At 45.0% G+C, this 27,366-nt stretch overlaps 5 protein-coding genes across 7 annotated transcripts; 1 reads left to right on the plus strand and 4 right to left on the minus strand.

The window, feature by feature from the left end:
* Positions 1–45: 45 nt before the first annotated feature.
* On the minus strand, positions 46–8,398 carry LOC132265822 (uncharacterized). Its single transcript, XM_059766603.1, has 11 exons — positions 8,185–8,398; positions 7,359–7,641; positions 6,130–6,255; positions 5,882–6,061; positions 5,619–5,807; positions 4,554–5,543; positions 3,856–4,118; positions 3,650–3,782; positions 1,574–3,587; positions 628–1,497; positions 46–495 (listed from the first exon to the last, which is right to left on the minus strand). Exons 2-11 carry the CDS (start codon positions 7,509–7,511, stop codon positions 152–154), a joined length of 5,262 nt encoding a protein of 1,753 aa, XP_059622586.1. The 5' UTR covers positions 7,512–7,641; positions 8,185–8,398; the 3' UTR covers positions 46–151.
* Positions 8,399–10,974: 2,576 nt separating this feature from the next.
* LOC132255607 (AP-3 complex subunit beta-2) lies at positions 10,975–22,409 on the plus strand. The gene is made up of 4 exons (XM_059751705.1): positions 10,975–11,218; positions 19,058–19,678; positions 19,756–20,644; positions 20,860–22,409. The coding sequence occupies exons 1-4, from the start codon at positions 11,082–11,084 to the stop codon at positions 22,345–22,347; spliced, it is 3,135 nt and encodes a 1,044-aa protein (XP_059607688.1). The 5' UTR covers positions 10,975–11,081; the 3' UTR covers positions 22,348–22,409.
* On the minus strand, positions 12,543–16,091 carry LOC132255554 (venom allergen 5-like). Its single transcript, XM_059751639.1, has 4 exons — positions 15,708–16,091; positions 13,649–13,849; positions 13,305–13,563; positions 12,543–13,230 (listed from the first exon to the last, which is right to left on the minus strand). Exons 1-4 carry the CDS (start codon positions 15,787–15,789, stop codon positions 12,753–12,755), a joined length of 1,020 nt encoding a protein of 339 aa, XP_059607622.1. The 5' UTR covers positions 15,790–16,091; the 3' UTR covers positions 12,543–12,752.
* Positions 22,410–22,865: 456 nt separating the features above from the next.
* LOC132255700 (astacin-like) lies at positions 22,866–25,287 on the minus strand. Of its 2 annotated transcripts, XM_059751820.1 has the most exons (4): positions 24,681–25,287; positions 24,462–24,614; positions 23,960–24,396; positions 22,866–23,897 (listed from the first exon to the last, which is right to left on the minus strand). In XM_059751820.1, the coding sequence occupies exons 1-4, from the start codon at positions 24,754–24,756 to the stop codon at positions 23,814–23,816; spliced, it is 750 nt and encodes a 249-aa protein (XP_059607803.1). In that variant the 5' UTR covers positions 24,757–25,287; the 3' UTR covers positions 22,866–23,813. The 2 variants fall into 2 exon arrangements, with proteins under 2 accessions (XP_059607803.1, XP_059607802.1); XM_059751819.1 differs by having other exon boundaries at positions 24,462–25,287.
* A 121-nt stretch (positions 25,288–25,408) lies between these two features.
* Positions 25,409–27,355, minus strand: LOC132255699 (dolichol kinase). Of its 2 annotated transcripts, XM_059751817.1 has the most exons (3): positions 27,140–27,355; positions 26,894–27,051; positions 25,409–26,827 (listed from the first exon to the last, which is right to left on the minus strand). In XM_059751817.1, the coding sequence occupies exons 2-3, from the start codon at positions 27,007–27,009 to the stop codon at positions 25,468–25,470; spliced, it is 1,476 nt and encodes a 491-aa protein (XP_059607800.1). In that variant the 5' UTR covers positions 27,010–27,051; positions 27,140–27,355; the 3' UTR covers positions 25,409–25,467. The 2 variants fall into 2 exon arrangements, with proteins under 2 accessions (XP_059607800.1, XP_059607801.1); XM_059751818.1 differs by having other exon boundaries at positions 26,894–27,355.
* Positions 27,356–27,366: the final 11 nt, after the last annotated feature.

Here is a 27,366-nt window from a genome sequence, read left to right on the forward strand (position 1 = left end):
TTGTGTGTGTGTGTGTGTGTGCGTGTGTGATGAAAAGGCCGGAGATCATGGGCAGGGTGGAGTCTTTATTCAAATTCTCTCATTGGGGATCTTATATGTACAAAAAGGGGGGGAAAAGCTGTACAAGTCTAAATATCACACTTGCGCGCGCTCACATGATGGAACACAGGCCGGATGTCTCGTAGCCGTTCGCGAAGCGCCCCGTCGTCTTCAGCGTGCGCTCCTGCAGTGTCGCCTTGAGCTCGTGCGGCTTGAGATCGGCGGCCACAGGCTCCTGCACGCCATCACGAACACTGTCGCTCACGCTATTTATTGAACTTTGCTGTTTATTGCCAACTACAACAGAATTGGAAATGTTTATTCTAATCTTATTCGTGGACGCCGCCGGAGCGGCCGCTTCCTGCATCTCCACATTCCCATCAATCGTGGCGATCATCTGGGGCGCTTCGGGGCCCCTCGACACCTCTTCATCTACCGCCCCGTCCGCTTTCTCACCTGCACGCGCATCCGTCCAGGAAAAGGGAAGAGAAGAGACAATCAGTAAGCGCATAAATCATGGTTGAAAGGGAAGTTTTCTTTCACCAGAGAAAATTAGTGTCTTTAAATCGTGTCAAGAGTTTCACTCACCATCCTGTCCATTGATCACCTCCACTGGTCGCTCATCCAGCGTCTCCTCGTCGATGATCATCTCTTCGTTGGGATCAAAAGACGTGCCCACATCCATAAACGCGTCATCTTCGTTGTATCCGTCATCCTTGGGCTCCTCCTTGATCTTCACCACCAGCGGCTCAGCGGGCTTCGCCTCGTCATCCGCCTCCGCCACCTCGTTCGGCACCTCATCCTCAATCTCATCCAGGTCCTGAATAGGAATGTGTGGCTCCTGGATCTCCACATCGGACTCCTCCAGCTGCGCCGAAGTGCTGCTCTTTGTCGGCGACTTCTCCGGCGACGCCACTTTCTCCTCCTCATCATCGAGTATCTCCGTGATTGTCGGCTCCACAGGAGCCACTTCGATCACATCATCATCCTCCGCATCCAATCCAGGCAGCGCTGCGCTGCCATTGGAAATGAGATTCAGAGCGAGGCTCTTCTCCTTATCCGCCACATCTTCATCTGGTTTCTCTTGCTTCACCACAACAACAGGCTCATCATCATCATCATCATCGTCGTCTATCATCTTAACATCTTCATCGACTGGTGGCTCCTCTTCAGTGTCATCCAACTTACTCTCGCTCAGCGTGAGGGAAGTCTGATAGTCAGCATAGCAGAGTGGATGATAAGTGCGCTCCTCAACTCTAATGGCCGGTCTCAAGTGCCACTCTTCCGTCTCCTCATTGTAGAACTGCTCAAAGGGATCATGGCACACCTCGCAGATCTTATTAGAGTCATCAGGAAGGGCAGGACAACTCGGCACAGGTGAATCTGCACCGCCACGCTGATTGGAATCCTCCTGACCGGCATCCATCTCCAGTTGTTGCGTCTCAAACCAATTTTTCTCTGTGGAAAAAGAAGAACACCCAAAAATTTAACTCCATTTCACTCCTCTCTCTCTGTCTTGCTGCACAATTCTCACCTCTCTCCTCAAGATCCTCAATCTCCTCGTATTGAATCCAATCGGTGACATCGTAGTACCACTTCCTGGAGTGTGCCTTCCTGGCCGAATCTCGATCCCGACGATTCTGCCTGAAGTGCCAATCCAGATGCTGACTGTACTTCATCGTCTGCTCAGGCGGAAAGCGAACGCCACAGCTTGAGCACTGCATTCCACTGAAGAGTTGATGCACAATTGCCGATTGGCGATTCTTTATCGTCTCCGGACGCGACAAATTCACCGGCTTCACTGCCTTCTCCTTTGACGATCTTGAGGATTTACTGTGATCACTGTGATGATCATGACGTGATGATTTAGATGAAGAAGACTCTTTCGACGATGACTTCTCCGTGTTCGATGACGTTTGACCAGCAAGAATTCCCGATGCGAGGAGTTTTTGAAAGAGATCATCGATATTCACATTATTAAGCACAGGAGCAGCAATTTTGTCTTCATCCTCCTTCTTCTTCGTCTTCTGCTTCTTCTTCTCAGGCTCTGGCTGTTGTTCCTCACTTGTCGGCGCCAAGGATTCCAATCCAGGTGTTGCGTGGAAATTCACAATCTCCTCATTATCTTTCGCAATGGTGTCTGCTGCCGTGGCAACAACAGATGCACCCTGGAGACTGGGATTCTCCGCTGTGGCAGCCGCCAGAGCAGCTGCAGCTGTTGTGGCAGCACTGGGTGGTGGTGGTGACACGAGATCCTCATGCCTTGTCGTCCTTATCATATTGCGAATGAAAAACTTCCCCGGCTGAACACCACTTGGCAATCCTTGGAAGCGCAAAAAGTGCTTCTGTCCACGCAAATTGTAACTCTTGGGCAATTCACCAAAGACAACAGGTTCAGGCACACCATTGATGATCACAGTGAGAAGATAGTCGGCAAATTGGAGTGTGTGCACTTGACCATCCACCTCAAACAGTTGCTCTTTGCCATCGAGAAACACAGGCATAAATCGTCCACCATCGATCACAAGATTGATCTTTCCCACCACCAGATCCGTCCTCAGTGATCCAATGCGCACTTGTGGCGGTGGTCCTTCAATCTTCACAGTCCGCATCACGCCATTCAACTCCACTCTTGTTGGCTCATTGAAGAAGCACTCATACCATTTGTTGTCAATGTACAACTCCCTCGTTGGACATCCTAGGCGAATCTGATGTGTGACACCGTCAATTGTCCACGGAATATTTGCCGCATTGAAGCTCAACACTGTTGAGTACTTATCATCACATGTGATGCGTCTCTGGCCATTCTGAAAGCCAATCTCCTTCGGATGATCCCAATCCATAAATACAATTGCGATGTCATCGTAGAATCTAATCTCTCTCGGTATGTTGTCAATCTTAATGGTCAGGATATTTGTCTGCTTCGCCTTGTATGCCAACGCCAATTGCTGCTGCTGCAGCACTTCCAGTGCACTGAATTGGGACAGCGGATTACTCCAGGCGGCGTTCTGCAGTGCATTGGCCAGCGGATTTATGTAGCTATTTTGCTGCCACGGCGCCGCTTCCGCCTCCCAAACACCAGGCACAGCGGCACGCTCACTCCGGCGCAAATCCGCCGCCGTTGTTGTGGCAAAACTCGACTCAATCGTCACAGTCTTCTTAAGCTTCCTGCCGCCCGCCTCACGCTTCTGCGCCTCCTTCACCTTGTTGGTCTCATTCAGCTGCATCACCTGCTTCATCATGCTGTTGTACTGCTCCTGATCAATCGCCTGTGTGTCCAGCTGCTCCTGTGCCTGCGCCACAATGATCTTAATGCTCGCATCATTGGCATCCTGCGATGATGGATCCTCCGATAACTCCACCTTGCCAATCACCTCAGCCACCTCCGTTGGTGCCGCATTGGCAAATTTGCCCGGCAACTTTCGCTTTCTCTCCAGAATCTCAGTGATCTGCGTCATTGGCCGTTTTGGCTTTGTTGCTTCCGCCAATTTGGCACGAATTGCCGCCAGACTAGCTTTCAATTGACTCTGCTTCTTCGGTGTGTCACCCTGAAAAAGACGAAGAAACCATGAGAATTGGACAACTATGCAAATCCCTTTGACAAACTCACCTTTAATTTGGCCCAATTGGATTCAGTCTCATGTGAAATTATTGGCGGCGGCGGCGGTGTCAATTGTTCAGCCGAACTGGCAGCCTTAATAGCACCCAGAGTCCTCAAGTCCACATCTTGAGACCCGAACAACCTGCAAAAGAGGTCACAAAAACATCAATTTACGGCCACAAACTTCAGACTTATCCAGGTTTTCATCAACTTACACATCCAACTTATCACTTTTACTCTTCTTACTCGCCACATTGGAATCTTCCGGTTCATCAATGGCACGCTTCTTGCCACTCGTTGGTTCTTCTGACGCTTTCGTGGCCTCTTCAGCACTTGCAGCTCCTGTCGCTTCATTGACGCCACTTGGAAATTGTCGTAAATCCACATCCGCGATTGAGGCATCAACAAATTGCTCTGCAAAGGAATCATCTTGTTGTTTTGCATAAAAATAAATATATAGATAGAATGAGAAAGGAAATCAAAATATATATATATATAGGTTCAGGGAAGGAATTGGTGAAGGGTGGAAAGAAAAAACTTAAAAGAAGGTGGGAATTTTGTGAAAGAATAAACTCAAAAATTAAAATTATCAAACTACAAATTTACAATATATATATATATAATATATATATGTGATAGCTTAAAAAATTCCTTCTCCACAGAGTCCTCTTTCTTCTCGCTCGCTTCTCGCGGGACAAAGAACTTTGATTTGGGCACAATCTCTTCCTCCTTCGATGGCAAAAGAAATTTGAGAGGAGCGCAACAGTAAAACCTCACTTGAGCTCAATAATCACAGATACTTTTAATCACAATTCCCATTTGGCAAGAAGGGAAAAATGCGCGCGCATTTTATGAACTGTTTCTCTCGCACGCTTCTCTTTTCTTTTCTTTTTTTTTCTCTCTCTTTTTCTCAAATCAACAATAACAACTCTGTTGTCCTGAGGAAATTGTACAAGAGAAGACTACAAAATTGAAGTTGAATCTCACGCTTACTTTTCTCCGCGTTCTCACTTGACACTTTCTCAGGCTGCTGCAAATCGTTCTTCTCACCACCAACACCCGATGTCACGACCTTCTCCTGCTCCGCCGCCGCTGCCACAATCCGCATGTCCACATCCGCCACGGGCACCTCTGAGGCGCCGTCGCTGCCTTGTGGTGGCGTCGGACTCTTGTTACTCCTCGCCGGTTGCTTGAGGAAACTCCTCGTGCCCGGCGCCAATCGCATATCCCTGAAGATTGTCGGCGTCGCTGTGTTCACGTCCTGCTCCTGCTGTTGCTGCTGTTCCTCCTTGCCACTCCTCTTGGGCGACTTCTCGCTGTGCTGCTCCTTCTTCTCTCCCTTTCCACTGCGATCACTGCTGTGTGATCGCCTGCCGCTCTTGCCACCCTTTCCGGATGACGATGACGATGAAGAGTCCCGCCGGCTGCGCTCCTTCGACGACGACAACGACGTAGACTTCTCCTTCGACTTTGGTGATGTTGACGTACTCTTTCCACTACTAGACTTTGACGACTTGCCAGAGTGTGATGATGATGATGAGGATCGCGACTTATTCTCCTTGTTTGTAACCACCTTTCGCCCACCCTTGCTGCCACTTGGCGTGATCATTGGCCGCACCGGAGGCTGCGCCTCAGCCATCCTCGCCATCTGTTGCTGCATCTGACGCACCAAACGCGGATCCCTGAGTTGCACACTCGACACCAGTGCAGGATTGACGGGTGCCACGCGAGTCTTGCCCATCATGGGCGCGGGCATCGAAGCGAAGGGCGACATTGAGGCTGTGGCAGTCACAGGAGCGCCCATGTGAGGCACAACTGAGGGAAAAGTGCCCGGACGAGGCATGAAACCGCGCACAACAGGCGGACGGACGCCCGGTGGCCCAATCACAGGCGGCGGAATGGCCTGCAAAGAGTCAACATGCAATTTAGAGCTATGAAACTCTTGAGATTTCACAGTGAAAAAAAAAGGAAAACCTACCATTTGCAGACTTGTCATTTGCATGTTGAGCTTCTGCTCTTCTTCCTCAATCTTCTTCTGTGTCGCCACAAGTTCCAGTTGCAGTTTGTGCTTCTGCAACTCCTGCAATTCCCTCTCCTTGTCACGCAATTGAGACTGCATTTCACTCAACTTTGCCATTTCTGTCAGCTTTGGATCACCAGTACCAACCTGAATAGGATGAAATTGGCTGTTAAAAACACCTTTTTCGTGGCTCAATTGAAAGACAAAAGTGCCAACTTTACCTTGTTCTTGAGAAAATTCGGATTCAAATGAATGGCAGGACTCTTGACTTTCGCCGTTATTGGCCATCCAGGATCCATGCAGTTGATCTTCACGTCCAGTGTGTAGAGTTTCTGCTGCGAGAAGACCTCATTCCACGTCTGTCTCAGGGCGAACATCTTCTCTCTCACCTTCTCGTTCACCTGTGCCAGAGAAATCCCAATTAGAGTGACAAATCTTGTAGGAAATTACTCTTTAAACATTATTTTACCTTCTCAAACACACCGCAGAATATATTAACGATGTACCGACTGAAGAGTGCCTTGTAATCACGCCCAACATTCTTCACAATTGAATCAATTAAATACAGCACGGGCAATTTCACATCCGGATTCACCTGAATTGGCAAGAGAGAACGTTGGTTGGAAAGAAAGAAAAGAATTGACAGAAGATGCATTAGTCAATACTCATCACAATTCATTAAACAGAAAATTCCCTCATTTTCTCTCTATGTCAAAGAAAAAAAGAGGCTAAAGAAAGTGTGACTTAAAAACACAACAAAATAATGAGAATTAAAACACATTTGTCGCAAAACACTTTTATTATTGTTCTCTAAATTAATTTGTAAAAAAGAAAAAGTCCTTCGCAGAGTGTATAAAATAAAAGTCTTATCACACATCTTATATCATGTATCTTTTATCACATTTTCTTTCTCAATCATCAATTCATCTGTTCTGAATGTCAAACTGTGTGTGTCTCTTCTCTCTCTCTCTCTCTCCTTCGTCTTCCAACTTTATTCTTCAACAGCTGTGTGTTGAAGTGACACAAAAAGCTACTTTTCTTTTGTTAGCCAGAGATGTTTTCAGACTACAGAATCATTTTAATATTCAAATGACCCCAGAAATGTCCCATTTTTTTTTAAGGATGATTGCAAAAAAAAACCCCATTCGAGAGCCACAATTTTATCAGGAAATCCCAGTTTTGCCCCGTCTTATCAAACACAGTGTCACAATTTTTCAATGCCACAGAAAGTCAATTAAAACGAAGGTTGAGTAATAAACTTATCGCTTATATCAAAGCACGAGGGGAGAAAATAATCATTATTTTCCGCTTTTCTACACATAATAATTTGGATAAATTCACTATCGATTTGTTCTATCACGCCCTTCAAGGCTTCAATTCTCCATTAATAATCTAGAGATGGTTAACTTTATGTCATATTTTTTCCCCCAAAAATAATCATATTCACAACCTTGGGAATTCTTTTTTGTATCTGTTTTTCCAGATAAATATTTTGTTCCATCACACTGTGCTGTTTTGACAGCACAAAATGAGGTCAAAACTGAGCTGAAGAAGTCAACAACAGTGAACTTTATAATGCAACAAGACAGGCTTCATGGGGACTTTCTCAGCTCAGTTGTGCCCTCTCAACAAGCGCGCCACCAAAGCCTATGATAATTAAGGGGGGGTCGTGAGAGAATAGAAGAGATTGAAAGAAACCTTAGCCAGATGCTGCTCAACCGCCTTGACAATCACTTCCGCGTGCTCGATGTTCTCCTCAGCAATGATGGTCAGCATATTGATCAGTGGCTTGCTGTTGACGTTGAGATCCGCCAAACTGGACAGATACTCCTCGCCGATCTCCTTCGCCATGGCCAGAAAAAATCTTCACAAATCTACTCACAAAATCAACTCCTGCGAACACTCCAAAGGTGTGATTAGCACTGACTTGTCCTTGCGCCGCTCTTCACGCATCCGCCGATGGAATCGACACCCAGGATTACTGAAAAACGAACAGAGTGGAAAACCATTAAAACCTCGTTAAAAATTACTCAAAACCTTAAACGGCATTTAAAAGGCTCTCAAGACAGCCGACACAGATGGCGCCAGTAGGCGTAGAAAGTGAAAAACTGGGTGAGTCGGCAGAAAAACCCCCATTACGCCCCAGAAAGAGCCGTCCGGCCAGAAATTTCGCCGTGAAAATCGACACAATAAACATAACATTACAAATTGCAATAAATTTTCCTGCGAAAAAAGGCAAGAAAATCTCCATTTTTTCCCACTTAAAGTCCCCTCAGATTTTTGTTTCTCCTTTTTCACCCCTTCACAAAGCATTGAACACATATTGTTTATGAGAATATCCACGTCTAGCACCGCCTTTTTTTACTGTTTCTACTCAGATTCGTGAGTGAAATTGCGTGCTAGATACTATATATTGAAATACGCTATGAGTCACATTTTCTCTCTCCGCAAGCTTAATTGTGAGAATTTCATCGCGACTTTTCACTATTTTCCTACACACTTTTCCCCGATTTTTCACACTCACCTTCATCTGTGTGAGGTAGGGATGCGGTTTCCAGTGACGAAAATAAGTAATTCACGCTCTTATTGCAGTATTTTCCACGAAATAGCTCTCACACGTCCACCACTTGGTATTGCAAAAACGTAAAATGGCGTCGCCAGAAAATGCCAAGAAAAAATCGAACAAAATCGATGAGTTGTATAACAGTTTGCTTTAAACACACATTTCACACTTGCACTGCTATGATTTCTCTATGTAAAACTCCCAGAATTTTTATGAACACCACCTAAATATGAATAAAGGGGATTTTTATATGGAAAATCCGTAGTTTTCCGTTTGAATGAATGAATAGTGGGTTTATTGTGGCTTGCGGGCTCTTGCCATTCGCCACTACCAGTAGCATTATACAGTTGCTTGTCTTATTTATATAACAGTTTTGAATTTGCCTTTCTTAACAGTTTTTCCTTCTTCACTCTTTCTTATTTTAACAGTCTTGTAACCAGTAGCGTTTTACCGTATACATTAGGAAATATTCAATAGATTTATGCGGGGACAATCTACCTGCCCATTTCTACGATGAACCATCGCACCCCAAAGGGTAAAAATCGATTCAAAACATCCCTTGATTTTTCATTCCTCTTCCTGTTTTTACGGCTTATTTTCTTCGAGATTTTTAGAAAACAGAGCCAAAGGCTCCTATCTACGATGAACTAACACACCCTAAGGGTCAAAATATAGTTCAAACGTATCGTAACCAGTAGCGAATCTAAACATTTCACAGACATGTGAAGCGGAATCACAAATATTTCTCAACAGACTCACTTATTAAACTATCTCCCCAACATCTTAAGCTCAAAACATCTAATCATCTCTCAATCGTTTTTAACAACTAGTCATCACATAATTTAACGTCTAATCTACTTTCAGTCGCCTTAACAAACAATAGGCCATATGGGCAAAAATACCCGTGGCCGTATTGACAATAAAGAAAGAAGAAACTAACAGAAATCTCAGACTTCATAATATAAATGACAGTTCTTGCCTTAAATCTCTAACATATTTCGCTTAATTCAAGAAAAGAGATATAAATTCATTTAGCTTCAGAATAAATTCCAATTCTTTAAAACTTCTTAGATGAAAATTAAAATGACTTCTCAATTATGACACCGGAAGGGTGAAAACTCAGAGCATATCAGATACATTGCCTTTGTCATCAGCCAGAAAATCCGTTATGAACTTAATCAACGCACTCACTTAATTCCAACCGTATCAGCGGCTTCACTCTTGGAGTAACGGTGATCCTGAGTCGATTCGGGTCGATTGCTCCGGACACCAGGCACTTTCTCCAACCTGAGCGATTTCCCAGAGCGGGAATGTATCACCTTGCGAGCTTTCCGCTTCGAATTCTTGCTGCGAGTCCTAGCACTTTGTTCACTGCCTTCCTCCCTGGCGGTGGACGTCTGGCTTTCTTCCATTCTTTGATCCTCCTCCATTGTCAAGCAATTCCGATCCACATCCAAATTGGAGATCGTCCAACCTAAATTTGAGATCGGCGCCGGGATAACTGAAGAAGTCGATTCCGCATTTGCATCAAGACACGCATTGCTCTCCTCCGTTAGTGAATCCACAGCACTTGAAGGAACAAATGACTGCAGCATTCTCTCTGGTTTACAGCGACTGCATGTACAGGTACACTGGCAACTTCCTCCCACAGACTCCGTCGAAGGATTCATTCCTCTGGCGATTTCCTCCACCATCGTAAGATGTTTTCCCGAATAGTTTTTAAAAATCCGCTTGGCCGTGACCAGCGGAACTCGGAACGAGACCGCAACTTTCTGAATCTCATACTGCTCTTTGTACACTGGACAAATTCGCCATGACGCAAAATGAGGTCCTCCACAATTTGAACAACGAATTCCTGATTTACACGGATTCGGACGGTGCTCCGCCTCCGAACAACGAACACAGATAGCCGCATTCTTACAGGATGTCCGGAAATGCCCAAACTGCTGGCACTGGAAGCAACGGATCGGGTCCGGAATGTAATCACGTGTCTCAAGCGTCACATACCCTACTTTCAGGAATTGAGGGCGACTTGGCAAGTTGAAAGTCACGATGAACAGAGGAGTGGGGTACCACCCCGACTCACTCTCTTTATCTCCTTCCAATGGGATGCCACCGCGGGCAATCCTGCGTCGGGACTTGATGTTCTTTATCGCAATCACACCCTGGCTGGCGAGGTTTTCCAACATCTCTTTTTCACTCCAATAGATCATATCCTCGTCCCGGACTATCGCCTTACTTGTGTTCATAGGTATATCCATCGTAATCAATACTTCGTGACCCGAAATTGAGGTTAGCGTGGCTAACTGCTCTGCTTGATTACGATTGATCGCCTCAATCAGTATTTTGCCGTCCGCTCGTCTGATGATTTCGGTAACCTCTCCAAAGACGTTGAGCTCCTTTTCGATCACAAACGGGGAAATCTTAGAGAGGCTTTTCTGATCTCTCCTGCTGACCAGTAAAAATACGCCATTTTCACCTCCCGCGTTCGTACTAGTCGCGCAATCTCCCAATTCATGAGAGCACCCTGGGGCACTTGTCCCCTCCATCGGTGGCTGCCCAAAAAGCATTTCTCACAGAATTCCTCAAGTCACCTCAGCAGAAAAAGCGGCTTTGACTACAAATACGTTATATTTTCACGCAGCAAAATATAACACACGTCGAGTTTTCCGTTTGTATTGCATAAACACCAGATTTATTCCACCACTAGAGGCGCTGGCGACTAATTGAGGGCATCGATTAGGGAAACCCTTCACCAGTGAACCGACGTGGAGTCATTCTAGTTTGTTTTCGTGCTGGATTTCTCGCTGCTAATCTCCTCCGGTTTACGTGAAAAGCGTGTTGGTAGCAACGTGAAGATGTTTTCCTCGGATTCAGACTCGGGGGTGCTGCATCAGAGCCCCAATTCTGCTCTGTACAGCAAGGAAAGCACGCCCGTGGAGATTGAATATGCCAGTGAGTCAATTGGCACGTTCTTCGGCGCTGAGGCCAACAGGTGAGCATCGCACACGATTTGTAGTTGGTCAGGGAGTTCTAAGGAGATGATATTAAACCAGAAATGGATGAAAATTATCGTGTTCTGAGGATAAATGTGTTTGCTGAGAGAAGCTCTTCACTTCCTCCCAATGTTGACACTGGAAGCATTTCAAATGTCAGTGTTGTGATGTATATTCTGTTAAATTACCCGATTTTATTACACCACCTTTGGATGATTTGAGGAAAATGTTAGAAAAATATCAGCTTTGAACCCAATTGACTCATCACGAAAGTTCATTCATAAATCACACGGATAAGAGGCCGAAAAACTGACTCGTGTCGATTACGAACAAAGCCAATTATCCAAAAGAAACGTGCCCACAACTTAATGTCCTCCTAAAAGGTATAATTTATTATCTCTAAATATTTTTCCCAAAATATGATCTTTATCTGTCGATCTTGCACACGTTCGGCATTAAAATCCGATAGAGTGTGCAAATTTAATGGGCTTTTAAACGTTCCGCCTAATTAACATTCTATAATTGATTATTTAAATTGCTCCAGAACATAATGGATTATCATTGGCAGTGATGAGAGGAGAACATTGGAATATTTCACGTGCATCGCGAAGTTATCGCGCAATCTTGTCTCGGAAGATATTAACCTTTCTGTGGAACATGGAAGCTTTTAAAGTCTCATTTTGTTCGATGATGATTACTGATAATTTATGGCTGCTCGTGGAGTTTTGAGACAGAAGAGCGTCACGTAACTTTTCACAGAAGCAGACGCTTGATAAAATATATCAATAAATTAGACGACATAGATAAGCTGGAAAATCTCTAAAGCATGCTTTCAAGAAACTGTCTTGAAGGATCCATAAATTACCTATTAATTCACTTAGCTAACTTTATGTCATACTCAAGTGTATTAATCTTCACGTACTGCAAAAAATACAGATAATTTTCTGCACTTTTTCTTCCGTTTTAAGTACAAACCTTTGGGAACCAGAAAATGAAATCAAGAATAATATTCATCATCCCGACCGCAATCTTGCGCATTAAGTGGAACTTAAGTAGGGGATAAAGAAGTAATAGCAATATCAGCATGAAAATTAGCCGGCTTTTAATGCAGATAAATGGGAGGTTTTTGTAAATTTATCGATGGCATCGAGAAAGGCAGTTGGGTTGTGACTGAAAAAAGTTTTTGCATTTCGAGTGTCTTTTATCAGAAAATTATGCTGACTGCACAGATGAATGCTGCTGCATTTTTTTTCTAAAAACACGGACAATACTTTTGATTTCTCCTAGAAAAAGTCGCTGTGGTCAAACAACTCTGAAGCGCTCGATTAAAAAGTGTGTTTTTTTTCTCTATCTCTTTTGAACCAGCAAAAATGGTTTATTATATGAGTCCACATACAAAAAAGTGTATATAAAATTTGTATAAATGCCTTAAAGTTATCCAGTCATTGTTCAACCTTAACATTAAGGGAAATCTAAGATGAGTAAAAGCGCCTAGTCTAAGCCTAAATGTGAAAAACATTGCTGTGCGCGTCTTCAGTTGAAGAAGGCGTCCCAGTTGTAGGTGAGAAGGGCGTTACTGCGCTCGCTCTTGGGCTTGAAGGCGGCGAAGAGGTCGTGCACGGGTTGCTGCTCGACGTACACGTCGGTCTGCGGCTGCTGGTAGAATTGTTGGTTGGACTGAGGCTGCTGATAGTATTGTTGGTTGGACTCAGGCTGCTGGTAGTATTGTTGGTTGGACTGAGGCTGGGACCATGTGAAGTCGGCGAGTTGGTTGGCGAAGGAGGTCTTCTGGGGTTTGTTGTACGTCACGCGTGTGTACTCGGCCTTGTGCGGTGCCGTGTACTTGTCCTGGTTGTAATCTGAGATGTAGTTCTGCTGCGCTGGCTGGTAAGAGATTGTCTGCAGGCCAGGTTTGTCACAAAGGCCGGGATAGCGACTGGAGGTAGAGAGGCCGTAGTTTTGGCACGCCGGACTACCAGTTGAGTAGGGATCGACGCCAACGACGTTGCCACTGAAGGGTAGCAAGAGAGAGAGAGAGGGAGATTAGGATCTGCGCTGTGAAATAGTTAGATTCGCTAGACTTACCCAGGCCCGTAGTTGCACACCCAGAGCTTGTTGTACTTGTAGCCGTCGTAGTACTCGGAAAAGCCGCAGCCGACGAGATTCGTCTCGCCCCAAACCAGCTGAGAGTAGTGGCCGGTCTTTGGGGACCACGAACTGCCCCAGCCATAGTCACGCACCTCGTTGAACCAGTTCTGGATGCGCGACGGGAAGTCTCCTTCGTGCTCTCCCAGTGGCTCTGTGCTCCACATGATGGCCAAATTCTGTCCCATTGTGAAGCGATCTGCAGAGAGAGAGAGAGAGAGAGATTGAGCGCTGTTGCTAGGCTGGGTGTTCTCTGGATTGTGGGAGAGAATGGGGTTACTTACTCAGGTAGCGACTGGGGTCGTGCTCAAAGGTGCACTCAGATGCCCACTGCTGAGCCTTGGCCGCCAATTCATTGTCCCACTTCATTTCCATCATGTTCTGCGCACCTGGCTGACCACGCACTTGCCCCATTGCCACGGACTGGCGTAGGCGATTGTGTGTCTCCAGTATCTGGTGCTTCTCATGTTCAGTCACCCCGGTTTCTACAATTGGCAGATGATGCGGGGAAAAATGTCAGATTCTCACAATAAACACGTGGCGCTCGGCATTTTCTTAATGGACAGGAGCAACACCACCACTTTATTTATGAGGAAGTTAGACGAGACAGAAATGGATAGTGAACACTGAGTTGATTACATATCTAGAGGAATTTCATGATTTTTCTCGAATAGTTCTTTTATTCTATGGAAGCTGTCCTTGCTGAATATCAAGAAATCAAGATGTCCCTTTCGGTGACTGTCTCGAATATTGCATAATTTCCTAAATGCACCGAAATTGAGATGTTTTACTATCTAGAAAGCCTCCACCCACAGGTGGATCAACTCTGTTTGCCGAAAAACGATGATCTTGATTGGACTATGTGACTAAATGGTAATGAGAAAGAGTGGAAGCGCGAGTCAGAATTACAAAATTGACCGCTTTGACTTTAAATTTTGTGTGAATGAGTGTTTCTGAGCAATCTTCTGTCCATATTATATTCCCCTCCCCTCGAGAAAAAAAAAATCCCGCCAACAAGGCATTTATGAGAGCCAAAGTGATAGCAGAGAATCCACACCACATTTCCCATAATATTTTGCTTGGACATAAATTTCAGTTATGCAAATTTGCCACGCTTCTCGAGCCAAAAGCCAAGAGAGCTTAGACGCGATGGTAAAAGAAGGAGTTGCGAGTGGAGATATTGGGTGGCTCTGGAAGAGGGTTCGCTAATTATGGTCTCAGCCGGGCGATATATAAATTTAAACATTAAATAATCACAAGAGTCTCTCTTTGGTTATTAGCATAACTTGAAAAAGTTGCCACAAGAATCTCCTCATCTTCCGAATGGTGACAATGAATCTCAATGAAATTTATTATTTGGTCTCTCGCATTGGGGGGAACTCTTTTCGCCGTGAGATGGAGAGAGAGAGAGAGAGAGAACGCGAGCAAAAAAACCCATAAATTTTAAGGACACTTCCCTTAATCAATTTCCTTTTATTCTTCTCTCGTCTGCTTCTTGGCTTGTTCTTGCTCTGGCCATTTTCTGTATGTTTCCAACTCTCTTGTTGCGATGGGAGATTTTTCGCTGAAATCTCTCATGATCAAATATTAACCGATCGTGTTATCGCGATCCCAAAAGAGGGGGCAATTAAGTTTGATTTTATCGGCAATTCACGCGATCGGAAAGATCACTTGGTTGATCACGATCAAGCACTGATCAAATATGGTTCCTAAAAGTCTTTTCTCTGTGTTCTTGTCTCAAATAAAATTCTCTGATGCTCAGCATCTGCTAATTAATGCAAAACAAACGTCTTCATTCACAAAACTGTTGGTTTTTAGGAGAAGCGCGATCTTCACTTTGTGATCACTCTGTGTGGCGATCAAACAATCGACATGGGAAGTGAATTAGCAAGATGATTGGGAAAAAATACACTCTTGGTCAAGGGTTAAGTGTATGGAGAAACATAATGTTCTTGAGGTTTGATCTTGAAAATAATTGTTGTCACTTTGGATGTTTTACAACGTTTTGAAACTTGAGACACTGCATGAATTTTCATGGAAGAAAATTATGGTTTTCCCTAGCCAAAAAACCAGACGAAAAACAAGCAATTAATTTGCAAATGAGTGTGATTTGTGAATTAATATTCGTCCAAATTTCCGAATATCATGAATATCGGACGAGTTGGTCTGATTTAGTATCAAATATTCGCGTGGCAACGACAATATGAAGAGAATTTCTGAACACCTTTAACCAGTCTTCGAAAAGCGCTAATATTGTCGCGTGAGAAGCGAAAAAGATTCAGAACCACCGCCAGAAAAGGAGAAATATGAGGAATTGAGCAAAAAAAAAGATCATAAACTTACTCATTAGTGCTGCATTTCGACAACCTGTCGATTCTGTGGCCAGAATTGTGATGAGAATGGCAATCTTGAAGACGATCATCATTTTTCTTTTTTTTTATCTTTTTTGAGAGAAGAGAATATTAAAACTTCACAAATTTTCCACTAATTTCTCAATTGAGGAAAAAATTTTTGTCAGCAAAATGCTAATTGGAAGATCGTCAATTTGTTGCCAAAGAAACCAAACGATCTTTGTAGTAAGTAACGCAAAAAACAATAGACGATAAGCGCTGAGACGATGCTATATAAAAAATTCTCGACGGAAACTTTTTATTACTCACTCGCGAAGACGCCTGGAAGTCTATTGCGATCAGCCACACGGTGACGATTGCCTTTTATACTGGCGAGCAAGAGCGCGAAGAGGCTCTCTCTTCTGTGGCAGACAGATCAGAGACGTGATACTGGACAGTGTGAAGATTTACCGGTCAAGCAAGATCGCGAGAGCGAGAGCGAGAACGAGAGAATCCAAATATCACCAGATGGTCCCGAGCAGACTTATGCCTGCGCAGCATCCAGCATCTTTCCGCGATATTCGTAATTCTTATTCTCACTTTGCTTTTATTGCTTAATGCGCATCTCCTCAGGTGGTTGTAATTTTTTCTGTCACTCGCTTTTCCTCGAACGGGATCAACGCGTGTGTGATCATTAATTTGCTGAAGAGTTATTGGAAATGCAATTCAGTACCAGGAATTTGATCTTTCCGATTTTCGTGGAGAATCAAATCTTAGTTTGCGTTCGTTGAAGGGCTTTGTCGTTTTCTGCATGCATAATTGCAGTATATTGATAAGTGGGCGGGGCTAAAGAGTGGGCGGAGTCTCAAGTATACTCTCATTGTCTTATGAATTCCCTATGTCCGAAACAATTGGTTTCTTTTCTGACTCTCTTGTGTTCTTCCCTTCTTCTCCATGAAAACCATATCGAGAATTTCGTACTGCTTTACAATTTTCCATTAGCCAGTCTTGCATATACTTGTTCTTATCTTTACTTTTCCTTATTCACTTTTTTCCATTCACAAAATTACACACTATTGTCATTTTCCAATAATCGCGGGTTGTTCAGAAATTAATTCACAAGCGATGGACAAATTCAGTCCGAAACGGCGTCGTAAATAACTCTGGTGCTTCAGTCTGTCTCTTTTTGGACTGTGATCTAATGAGATGGAAATGGTATTCGGCATCATGATGGTTTTCTGCCTATACCATCGCGTCGTGATTGATCTTCATTTTTGGATTGAATATAGGGCGAAGATTTATTCATGTATTTATTTATGCAAAAATTATTACGTGAAAAAAAATACATTTTCATATGATTTTCCAAAGAGCTTTCAACTCCACAGATGTTCTTGGGGAAAAAGGAAGGCAAAGAAAAAATGAGACAACATAAAAGTTTTGGGCTATCAAATGAGCCTGAAATCACGACGATTCGTCTTTGGCGAAAAAGGCTAATTAGGCGGGGATTGTGTCTTTGGTTTTGTGGGTTCTTAAATTTCCTAAACACCTGTGAGATGGATATTTTAATGGCTCGTGGTGGAACATTAAAAGCTTCCCATGGGTTCAAGAGTCACAAGAATTGATTGGATTTCATGGGAATTTGCTTATATGACTATACTTCTGTGTCAATATCCTCCGGTGGAGGGTTGAATTTTGCTATTTTCGCTCTGTTCGATCTCTCTCTTGAGCACCTGAGCCAAGCATATCTTCTGGTGTGAGTCACTTTTTGGCCATGGGTGTCAATAAAAGCGCGCCCGTAAACCTTTTCTTATGCGATTTTTGGGAGTTGGAGTTGAGAGAAGAGCTGTAGAAAAAAAAAAAACGAACTCTCAACAGACTGAATGTTTATCAATAAACCAATTTATATTGTCCACTCTCTGCGCGAGCTATAATCTTTTTTTTCCGCGAGCTAAGCTCTGTGTCATCTTCTGGGTTTGGTTGTGACCACAGAATGGGTGAGAGAAGAAGAGTCCCCACCTTCGGATCTACACACACCTGATGGCAATTTATTCAAATGGGATTCTTATGCCTTTTTGCAGACTGGTTAGTGGGCTAATAATTTGCAAGTTGAGACTGATTTTTTCGAGAATGCCGCACAAGATCTTTTCGAAGATCAATTTAGAGTGGAAAACGCTCTGCGATGATCATGTGCTTGTGCGGTGCATTTGATTGGGCTGCGAGGGATGAATATTTGACGGTTGACTTTCGAAAACAAAGAGAGTCTAATCTATAATCTTGTTATTTATTTGATCCTTTCCACAAAATGATTTATCGATTGGCAATTTATGGTGAAATTATACAGTCTTTACTCATATTTCATCTCATATTTCGGGCATTCAATCAACCTTTTTTTCCCAAAGATTCTTTCCAATCTTCTCTATTCCGTGATATTTGAATGAAAGATTGTTGGAATTGTCATCAATGGAGAGAATTTATTTGCTCTTGCAAATGAGTATAAAGTGAGAAATACGCAATTGTAATCGGTTAATAAAACACGTGTGAAGAAATGTCATGAATTGTTGTTCTCTTCGTGTGAAATGTTTTGACGAAACGTTGCGACGTAGAATTTCACCGAAACTCTTGATTGATTTCCTCTGAAATATGAAAACAAGTCAATATTATTTTGAGCAAAAATATATCCAAGAAGTTGTAAAAGTCCTAAGAAGAATAAAAGATGTGACAAAGCCATAAAAAAATTTAGATATTGCGATTAAAGTGCAAAATACGCAAATTTGTGCACGGCGAATAAATTATGAAATCATTGGGTTATCTATCATTTTGAATATATTCTCTTTTCCTCAATCTATGACTTCATTAATGGTCCACAATAAAGCCATATATGAATCATTTTCCTAAAACAGGCAAACTAACAATAAATTAGCCAGGCAGAGCCTGAGAGCTTGAGCATGAATGAAGTCTCTCTCTCTCTCTTGACTCTATCTGGCCAATAAGATGGATTTTTTATTACAAATCTCGTCAATTTATGCGCTAGAGATATCAATAAAAGTGTGATATTTTGCCTCCTTCACCCGCGCCTTCACCCGAAAAGGTTACACAACACATTTTCTGCCTTGTGTTCTTTCTGTGTGACTCTTTTCCTCTTGCTTCTCTGCGAACACGGTGTGTGTGTGTGCGATAAAAACCAGAATCAAAATGATCAAAAGCACTCGCATTTGAAATTCAGTGGAGAATTTATTCCTCTTCTGTCGGGAGGCAAGAATTTGGCCACTTGGAGATCACTTGGCAATGGATGATAAAACTCCTGTTCTGCACTGGGAGAGATAAAGCGCCCCTAAAGAGTTCATTTCCCTCTCTTTTGCACAGACACAAAGACTTGATTGAGATGCTGGACAGCAATAAAGTGGGCCTGAAGCTGGAGGCCATGAAGAGGATCATCGGGATGGTGGCGAAGGGACGCGATGCGTCTGAACTCTTTCCGGCCGTGGTGAAGAATGTCGTGTCGAAGAATGTGGAGCTGAAGAAGCTGGTGTATGTCTATCTTGTGCGCTATGCTGAGGAGCAGCAAGATCTCGCCTTGCTCTCCATTTCCACCTTCCAGCGCTCACTGAAGGATCCCAACCAGCTGATCAGGGCCAGCGCATTGAGAGTCCTCTCCAGCATCCGCGTACCCATGATTGTGCCCATTGTCATGCTGGCCATCAGGGATTCTGCCTCCGATATGAGTCCGTATGTGAGGAAGACGGCCGCTCATGCCATTCCGAAGCTGTACAGTTTGGATGCGGAGCAGAAGGAGGAATTGGTGGGCATCATTGAGAAGCTCCTGTCGGACAGAACGACTCTCGTTGTGGGATCTGCCGTGATGGCCTTCGAGGAAGTCTGTCCGGAGAGGGTGGATCTAATCCACAAGAACTACAGGAAGTTCTGCAATTTGATTGTGGACGTGGACGAATGGGGACAAGTTATCATTATAAATATGCTGACAAGGTGTGTGTCCTTTTCTTTTACTTTCTTCTGCACTCTATGAATAAATTGTAAATTCTATTTCTCGACTTTCTTGCCAGGTATGCGAGAACTCAATTTGTTGATCCCAATGCGCAAGAGAAGATGCTGGATGAGGAGAGGCGTAAGAGGAAGAAGAAGCCTCAGAAGCTGGATTCCGCCTCGAATTCCTCCCAGGACGAGGAGGACAATGAGGAGGAGGAAGAGGATGATTATGAGCTAAATCAGGAGGAGAAGAGTGTTTTGGATCCCGATCATCGGCTGCTGTTGCGACAGACAAAGCCGCTGCTGCAGAGCAGGAATGCGTCAGTGGTGATGGCGGTGGCGCAGCTGTATCATCACATTGCCCCGAAGGCTGATGTGCAGATTGTGGCGAAGGCGCTGGTGAGACTGCTGAGGAATCACAAGGAGATCCAGAGTGTCGTGTTGACGTCAATTGCGTCCATGTCGCAGGATCAGAGGTGTCTGTTTGATGTGTACATCAAGTCCTTTTTCGTGCGGACGAACGATCCGACGCACATTAAGCTGCTGAAGGTGCAAATTCTCACGAATCTCACCACTGAGGTCAACATCTCGATCATCCTGCGGGAGTTCCAGACGTACATCAAAAGCAATGACAGGGAATTCGTGATGGCGACGATTCAGGCGATCGGCAGATGCGCCACGACGATCAGCCAAGTGACTGAGGTGTGTCTCACGGGACTCGTGCACATGCTGTCCAGCAAGACGGAGTTCGTGGTGGCGGAGAGTGTGGTGGTGATCAAGAAGCTACTGCAGAGTCACTGTGCAAAGCACCGCGAGATCATCGTGCAGATGGCGAGACTGCTGGATCACATCACGGTGGCCGCGGCCAGAGCGGCGATTATCTGGCTGATTGGCGAGTACAATGAGTATGTGAAGAATATTGCTCCAGATGTGCTGAGAAAGATCGCCGAGACCTTCACCAGTGAGGTAAAGATTGCCTTATAAACCACAACGCTCACATGGAGGATTATAATTGCTAATGGCACAGGTTTTCCTTCGCGCGATTGTCTTTTCGCGATGGTCATAAAAGCGCGCGGCGGCGGCGACCAAAATTAGAAGTGATCTAAATTATATTTACCTAATGGTCGACATTTATGGTTGGCATTTAAAGATTTTTGATTGATGATTTATCTCTATTTCAGGAAAACTCCGTCAAACTCCAAATTCTCACCATGTCTGTGAAATTGTATGCCACGAATCCTGAACAGACGCGCTTGCTAACGAAGTACATCTTTGAGTTGGCGCGCTATGATCAGAATTACGATGTACGCGACAGGGCGAGATTCCTCAAGGCGCTGGTGGGAATTGATGGTGAAGGAACGGTGCTGAGTAGGAATCTGCAGAAGATCTTCCTGTCCAGAAAGCCCGCTCCGGTGCTGGAAAATGGATCTCACGAGGGCGCCACGGCGCTGCAACTGGGCAGCTTGTCGCACTACTTGAAGCTGAAGGCGACTGGCTATCGAGATCTGCCGGAATTTCCCACTGTGGCTCAGGATTCATCGGTGAGAAATGTCCAGAGCAAAGTGGAGATTGTCGTGAGTGGAGAGCGAAGTCTGCTGGCCACTGAAGTTGATGGTAATGCGCGTGGTAAGGAGAAGACTAGAGATTTCTACTCGGAAGAGTCATCAGAAGACGACGACGACGATGATGAAGATGATGATGATGATCAGGAGGATGCGGATTCGAAGAAGAATGACTCGGATGAGTGGACAGAAGATGATGAGGAGACTTCGAGTGAGGAGAGTTCGTCGTCTGGCTCAGAATCTTCCGTGGAATCTGATGAGGAGGAGGCGGAAGAGCGAGAGAATGGACAGCAGGAACAGCAGGGGAACGCTAGCAATGTGGATTTACTCTCTGGTCTGGACAATTCCCTCTTCACAGGCGTGCCGATGAAGCCGATGGGCATGCTGCAGCCGGCAGCGACGTCGTCTTCCGCTGGGAAAAGCACTGTCTTGCCGCCTGTCTTCACGGCGACTGAGCATATGGAGTTGCTGAATAAGATCAATGGATTTGGCCTCGGAATTTCCTATCGCTTCACGAGATTCACTCACCTCACGTCAGCCACGCATCTGTCAGTGGAGGTTGTCTTGAGGAATCACAACACCGTCCAGGAGATTGGCAACATTCATGTCGATGCGAAGAGTGATGTTCAGGCTTTTCCGGCAATTTTGCAACTTCCGCCGAATGCCACGTTCACAGAGACACTCGGCGTGGACTTCAATGACTCCACGCAGCCCATTTCCTTCGCCATTGTCAGCAGTTTGGGGCGCAGCACCGTGTCGCTGAGCGCCAACATTGGGGAGTTGCTGCAGCCCATCAAGCTCAGTGAGGATGTGTTCAGGGTGGAGAGGAACAAGCTGAGAGGCATGACTGAGCACTCGTGCAGCATTGCGACTGTGACGGAGGCGAAGGCGCTCGAGGAGAAGATCCTGCGAATGGCAAATGTGGCGCCAGTGGCGAGCAGTGAAGAGAGAGTGCTGCAGTTTGCCGGTCAAACGCTGAAATCCAAGAGTCTACTGCTGATCACGGTGCTGCCGAAGGATGGCCAAGAGGTGCAAATCACGGTGAATTGCGAGAAGATCGTGATGGGAAGCATTCTGCTCAACGACATCAAATCTCGAGGACTCTAAAGTCTCCTGATTGGTGAGTTGCCAGAAGTGTAATCAAATAAATAATCTCAACTATTATCGAATGAATTGCGTGAAATTTTATCTCTCATTCTTCACATTGTCTGTGTGTGTGTGTACACTTCTAAAGGCATCATAACACAGCATAAATCCTTTCTTTACTGCCAAGTCGTTATCATTGTTGATTATTTGCGTGAGGCGCAAATTTTGTCGCGAAAAAAAAAAAATTCAAATATTTGCAATGAAATTAACTAATTTAGTCCAGAGTAAAGCGCGATTTGTTCTTTTCGTGGAATTTTCATACGAATTGCGCCAAAAAAAAAGTCCACATCAAAAGCCTCTCTTTCAATGATAAGAATCTCTCTATCTTGTCTTTCAGGTTTTTTTCTCTCTCCTTTTATTAATAATTATTAAAATATTCCACATATAATTATTCATATGACAAAGTGATAAAATAAATTATAAATAATATCACCTCAATGGCTTTGAGCTGTGCAACAAATTGCTTTGGCTAATAAGCGCACGAATTCTTCCGATCGCAGATAAAAATAATTTCGGTGATTTGCATAAAATTAATTAGCACTTAAATTAATTTTGATCTTGTGATTTTTCATTGAAAAGAAGCTAAAATCACACGTGTTCTTATTTTAGGGGTGAAATTTCTGTTCTCTTTAATGGATGAAGTGCGAGAGAGCGAGAAAGAAAAAAAATTGATTGCCAAGAGCATTTAGCAAGTCTATAAATTCGATTTGATGCCAAATGATTCACGCGCAACAACTCATCACCAAAAACACTTTTTTTGGGTGGGAATTTATATATTGATAAATGTTCGCCATGGAGGAAGAGATGCTCGCGTGTGGACAAATTAATTAAAATATCCCAGAGGTCAGAGTCTTCTTCATTTAAATATGAATTACAGCCGTGAAAAATCATCAGCGATCAGCGCGATTCATAAGAACATAAATTTGCAAAAATTACATTATAAGTGGCAAAGAGAGAAAAAGCCGCGTGAGCCGAAAAACTGCACGCATTTGTCACTCTGATGCGCGACAGTCAATGAATTCAGGTGGTCAAAATGAATCACATTCAATTATCTATTCAATGGGCTTTATTGATTCACTGCAATAAATCCACGCCACAATCTAGCCAAGGCCTGAGTGTATAAGATTTCCAGCTCAAAGTGGGTCAATGAGTGGAATTCTAGTGGCGAAATTCTATATATCGCAGAATCACCTGAAGAACGGTTCTTTCCGACTTACAAATGCTCAATCAATGATAAATACTTGCTAAAATATACAGTGACGCGCAGAAGCTCACAAAATTTATAGAATTCATCATTTTCCGCCGATACAGATGAAGATGTGTTTCGGTAGGTTTTTCAGTTAATTACTCTTTAGCAGATTGGCAAAATAAGACACCGAGATTGTATATGAAAATTTGTCTTTATTGTTGTCTTGCGTCGGAAATGCTCAGCAGCTGTACATTTTGCGGATCTTGTTGATGTCCTTCTGGCTCATGCCATCGCGTTGTCCCATCACTTGGCCGGTGTTGTACTGCAAAAGAGCGATATGTTAGAGCGACTGAAAAATATCCCTAGCAGACTTGAGGCACTCACGATGGCCTCGATGGTGGGCAGGTAGTTCTTGGAGAAGGCGTACGGGCCGTAGTGCATGATGCTGCCGTAGTCGTAGCCCTCGCCGTAGTCGGTCACGTAGCTGTTCGTGTAGGCCTCGAAGTTGTGCTCCTTGCCGGCGATCATGTTGTCCCACTTGATGCGCACGTACTGATCGCGATTCACGTCGCTCTGCGCGTGGAAGAAGCCAATGGCGTGGATGAGCTCGTGCGTGGCGATGCCGCGAGTCACGCAGCCCGCCTGGATGGACAGATTGAGGATCTGGGCGTTGCGGATGCGCCCCACGTACGACCAGCAGCCAGAGTTGGCATTCTGAATGGTGATGTAGTCGCGCTGTGTTGTCCTGGGCACGAATGTCACGCACGTGGAGGCCTGGATGTCAGCCATGCCGGCCAGAATGATTGAACGATGGCTCGAGGCTGCAAATTGCCATTGGCACTCAATGCCACAATGCTCTGTCATCGCAATTGATTGATTTACTCACTGAAATCCGCCGCGAATTCATATGGAATGATGGCATTCTCCCAGCGCCAGTAAGAGTCCAGGATGCCAGTGTGTGGCGAAATGACCTGATCTGGCGCAAACTTGATGTCACCCTCGAAGTTGTCGCCCAACTCGTCAGCACTCGGTCCAACAACTGCAGAAAGAGATTCCCTTCTTAGTCCCCAAATAAAGCTCTGCTGCGCAGAAACTCTCAACTCACTGCTCTCAATGTTGGCCGGCAGCGCTTGGGCAGCGGCCACGAATCCCAGGATCACGATCACTTGCGACACTCTCATTTTGGACACTTCTTCTCTTGGTTGACTTATCTCACGATATATCCAACAGACTTATGCGTGATGCACAGCGCGGAGGCTCTTTTTATACGCCCCGCAAGACGATGGGAGTTCCTGATAAGACAATTACAGCCACCCAGAGTCGGAATCCCGCCACCTTTTTACCACCTTTGGCGAAGCGTCTTCTATTTGGATCATAATCAAAAATATTTGGCCTGTAAATAGAGTTTCTTTATCATACGCAATCACGCCTTTTTATGAGCCTGTCATTCCCTAATTTCGCTCTTCCTGTGCCACAAACAGTCTCTCAGGAGACTTTCGGGGGGGTAATTAGTCGGGCAGAGGTTCGTCTTTGCGCCCTCTTTCTTTGCAAATTCGTCAGGAATTACCTTCGAATGGCAAAGAAGACGATTCTAGGATGCTTTTCTTCAGCCATGAAGGGACAAAAGAAAGCGAAGAAGACTAATTGTGTGAGTTTGAAGACCCAATTGACCCGTTATCTGGGCAATGACAACCCCCTGCGTCGTCTTGCGTATCACATGGCAAACAACCCGAGCTAATTTGTGACTCCTAATCTCATTTATGTCATATTTCCCGCATTTAGGCCGGAGATGACTTCATTCATCTTTTTTCCCATTCATAAAATGTCGACTGGTTTAAATCAAACAAATCACTTTTAATGCCTTCAATGATGCCATCGCGATCGCTTAAGCCTTAAATGCGCACGGAGAAGATGATGAAGGTCACGAGGGGCAGGAAAAGGTTGTCCACCTGATCCGTCTTCGCCTCGAGGAGTGCACTGACGGTGACGCCGACGAGACTGGCGATGACACTGGAGAGATGGAGACTGATTAATCCCGCGAGGTGAAGGATGAAGATGGTCAGCACTTGGCTGAGGATGTTGGCCAGAGTGCCCTCGATGGTTTTCTGTGAGTTGGCCAGTCGGTGTCTGCCCAGCTTGCTGCCAATCACGCCCGCCATGGTGTCGCCGATGCCCACAGACAGAATGCCAGCGAGCAGTGGCAGGAGTGTGAAGGCTGTGGAGTCCGTGAGGTCGCAGGGCGCGGGATGAAGCCACAGTGGCAATGAGCAGCCGGCCAGGAGGTAGATTGGCGTCAGTGCAACAACACCGGCATCCTTTTCATCCACAAAAGCACCCACAATGGCCTGCAAGTGCTGCGCAATCACGGGAAAGTTGATCAAACGCGCGGCCTCGAAGATCACAAAGAGCGCCAGGAGGAGTCCCGAGGCCAGGAAGAGCATCGTGCACTGGCAAATGATGCCGATGAGGTAGACTATGACGATGACGAGGTGGAAGACTTTCCGCAGTGACACACTCGTGGCAGTCTTCTTGCTGATCTTCCACGCCACGAAAGCTCCTGTTATTCCGCAAATTCCCGCATAGATCAGCACCACAGACAGCCTGCCAATGTCGAGGATGATGAAGCTGGCGACGAGGATCACTGGCAGAGGATCTGTGACGGGTGTGAAGCCGGTCAAGAGTAGCCACAATGTCAAGAGGATGAGGAAGACTAGCGGATGACGACAGCAGGAGCTGACGTGGAGCAGGAGGATGAGCAGAAGCACTGCCAGAATTGCCACTGAGAGAATGGCAGTCATCTGCTCCATCTCGAACATTGACGGATCCTGCAGGGCATCGAAGATCTTAATGCCAGCGCCGAAGAGGAAGATTGCCAAGCCTTGACTGACAATTGCCGCCTCGCCCAGCGAGAAACTCCTTGGCATACGCTGCAGCAGCGAGATGTAGAGGGAGTTGTAGATGAGACAGCACGGAAGGGCACACAGGGTGAAGATGAGGCTGTCCTCGAGGAGGAACCAGATGAGGAGTGAGCATGCGATTCCGGGAAGCAATTTCGTGGGCACATTGATGATGCCAATGACTCTGCGGCAGCTCAATTTGAAGATTATCTCAGCGGTTTGCAGGAAGAGGCCAAAGCCAATGAATCCAGACACTTTGTACAGCAGACTCGACGATTTGGGATGTGTCCAGGCATTGACGAGGAGCGCCAAAGGCACCAGACAGCACAGCCACGCGCCATTTCCTGCATTTGGCCTGAAAACACAGGGAATCTGTCAGACTAAACTGCTCCAAACACACCATAATCACACCCAATCTCACCTTCTGTGAATATTGCTGGCCTTGCAATTGGCATCCAGGTGTTTCCGGGAGACAAAACTCGCCTCTTCACTCGTCATTTCCTCAACGTGGCCACTCTCAATTTCATCTGTCGTCATGAAATCTGCCTCCGAGGGTGTCGATGAGCAAGCTCGGGTGACCTTTGAACCATTAAATTAACTGTGACTTCACGAAAACAGCCTTCGAAGGAGGGATAAAAAGATTTCCTGATAACGCACTGCAACTCACCTAACCCTACTTCTTGCCAAAGTGACTTTTCATCCACTTTCCAGGGCACTTTTCAGCAGATTCTGGCCTTTAATACATCTTTGGAGATTCCTGAGTGGAGTAAATTAGTAAAATTTCACAGTAACATTGCTAAATAGAGCGAGAAAATGGTTTTATTGCGAGGTAAATAAAGCACTTTTGTCAACTTGTCCCAAAAAAAAAACATTAGCAAAGACGCAAACCAGTCG

This window comes from Phlebotomus argentipes, unplaced genomic scaffold, assembly GCF_947086385.1.
Source record: "Phlebotomus argentipes unplaced genomic scaffold, Phlebotomus argentipes genome assembly contig_5, whole genome shotgun sequence".
NCBI lineage: Eukaryota > Metazoa > Arthropoda > Insecta > Diptera > Psychodidae > Phlebotomus > Phlebotomus argentipes.

Bases quoted from the DNA above. Each gene is read 5' to 3' on its own strand.
- LOC132265822 (XM_059766603.1), bottom strand. From the start codon at position 7,511: ATGGCGAAGGAGATCGGCGAGGAGTATCTGTCCAGTTTGGCGGATCTC. The intron at 5,544-5,618 runs GTAGGTTTTCCT...GACTCTTTGCAG, and splicing joins AAATGACAAGTCTGCAAATG to GCCATTCCGCCGCCTGTGAT. The intron at 3,783-3,855 runs GTAAGTTGATGA...CCTCTTTTGCAG, and splicing joins AAAAGTGATAAGTTGGATGT to GTTGTTCGGGTCTCAAGATG.
- LOC132255699 (XM_059751817.1), bottom strand. From the start codon at position 27,009: ATGACGACAGATGAAATTGAGAGTGGCCACGTTGAGGAAATGACGAGT. The intron at 26,828-26,893 runs GTGAGATTGGGT...CTGTGTTTTCAG, and splicing joins GCCAGCAATATTCACAGAAG to GCCAAATGCAGGAAATGGCG.
- LOC132255554 (XM_059751639.1), bottom strand. From the start codon at position 15,789: ATGATGATCGTCTTCAAGATTGCCATTCTCATCACAATTCTGGCCACA. The intron at 13,850-15,707 runs GTAAGTTTATGA...TGCCAATTGTAG, and splicing joins TCGAAATGCAGCACTAATGA to AAACCGGGGTGACTGAACAT. The intron at 13,564-13,648 runs GTAAGTAACCCC...CTCTCTCTGCAG, and splicing joins CGACCCCAGTCGCTACCTGA to ATCGCTTCACAATGGGACAG.
- LOC132255607 (XM_059751705.1), top strand. From the start codon at position 11,082: ATGTTTTCCTCGGATTCAGACTCGGGGGTGCTGCATCAGAGCCCCAAT. The intron at 11,219-19,057 runs GTGAGCATCGCA...TCTTTTGCACAG, and splicing joins TTCGGCGCTGAGGCCAACAG to ACACAAAGACTTGATTGAGA. The intron at 19,679-19,755 runs GTGTGTGTCCTT...CTTTCTTGCCAG, and splicing joins ATTATAAATATGCTGACAAG to GTATGCGAGAACTCAATTTG.
- LOC132255700 (XM_059751819.1), bottom strand. From the start codon at position 24,756: ATGAGAGTGTCGCAAGTGATCGTGATCCTGGGATTCGTGGCCGCTGCC. The intron at 24,397-24,461 runs GTGAGTAAATCA...GGCAATTTGCAG, and splicing joins TGAATTCGCGGCGGATTTCA to CCTCGAGCCATCGTTCAATC. The intron at 23,898-23,959 runs GTGAGTGCCTCA...GCTCTTTTGCAG, and splicing joins TGCCCACCATCGAGGCCATC to TACAACACCGGCCAAGTGAT.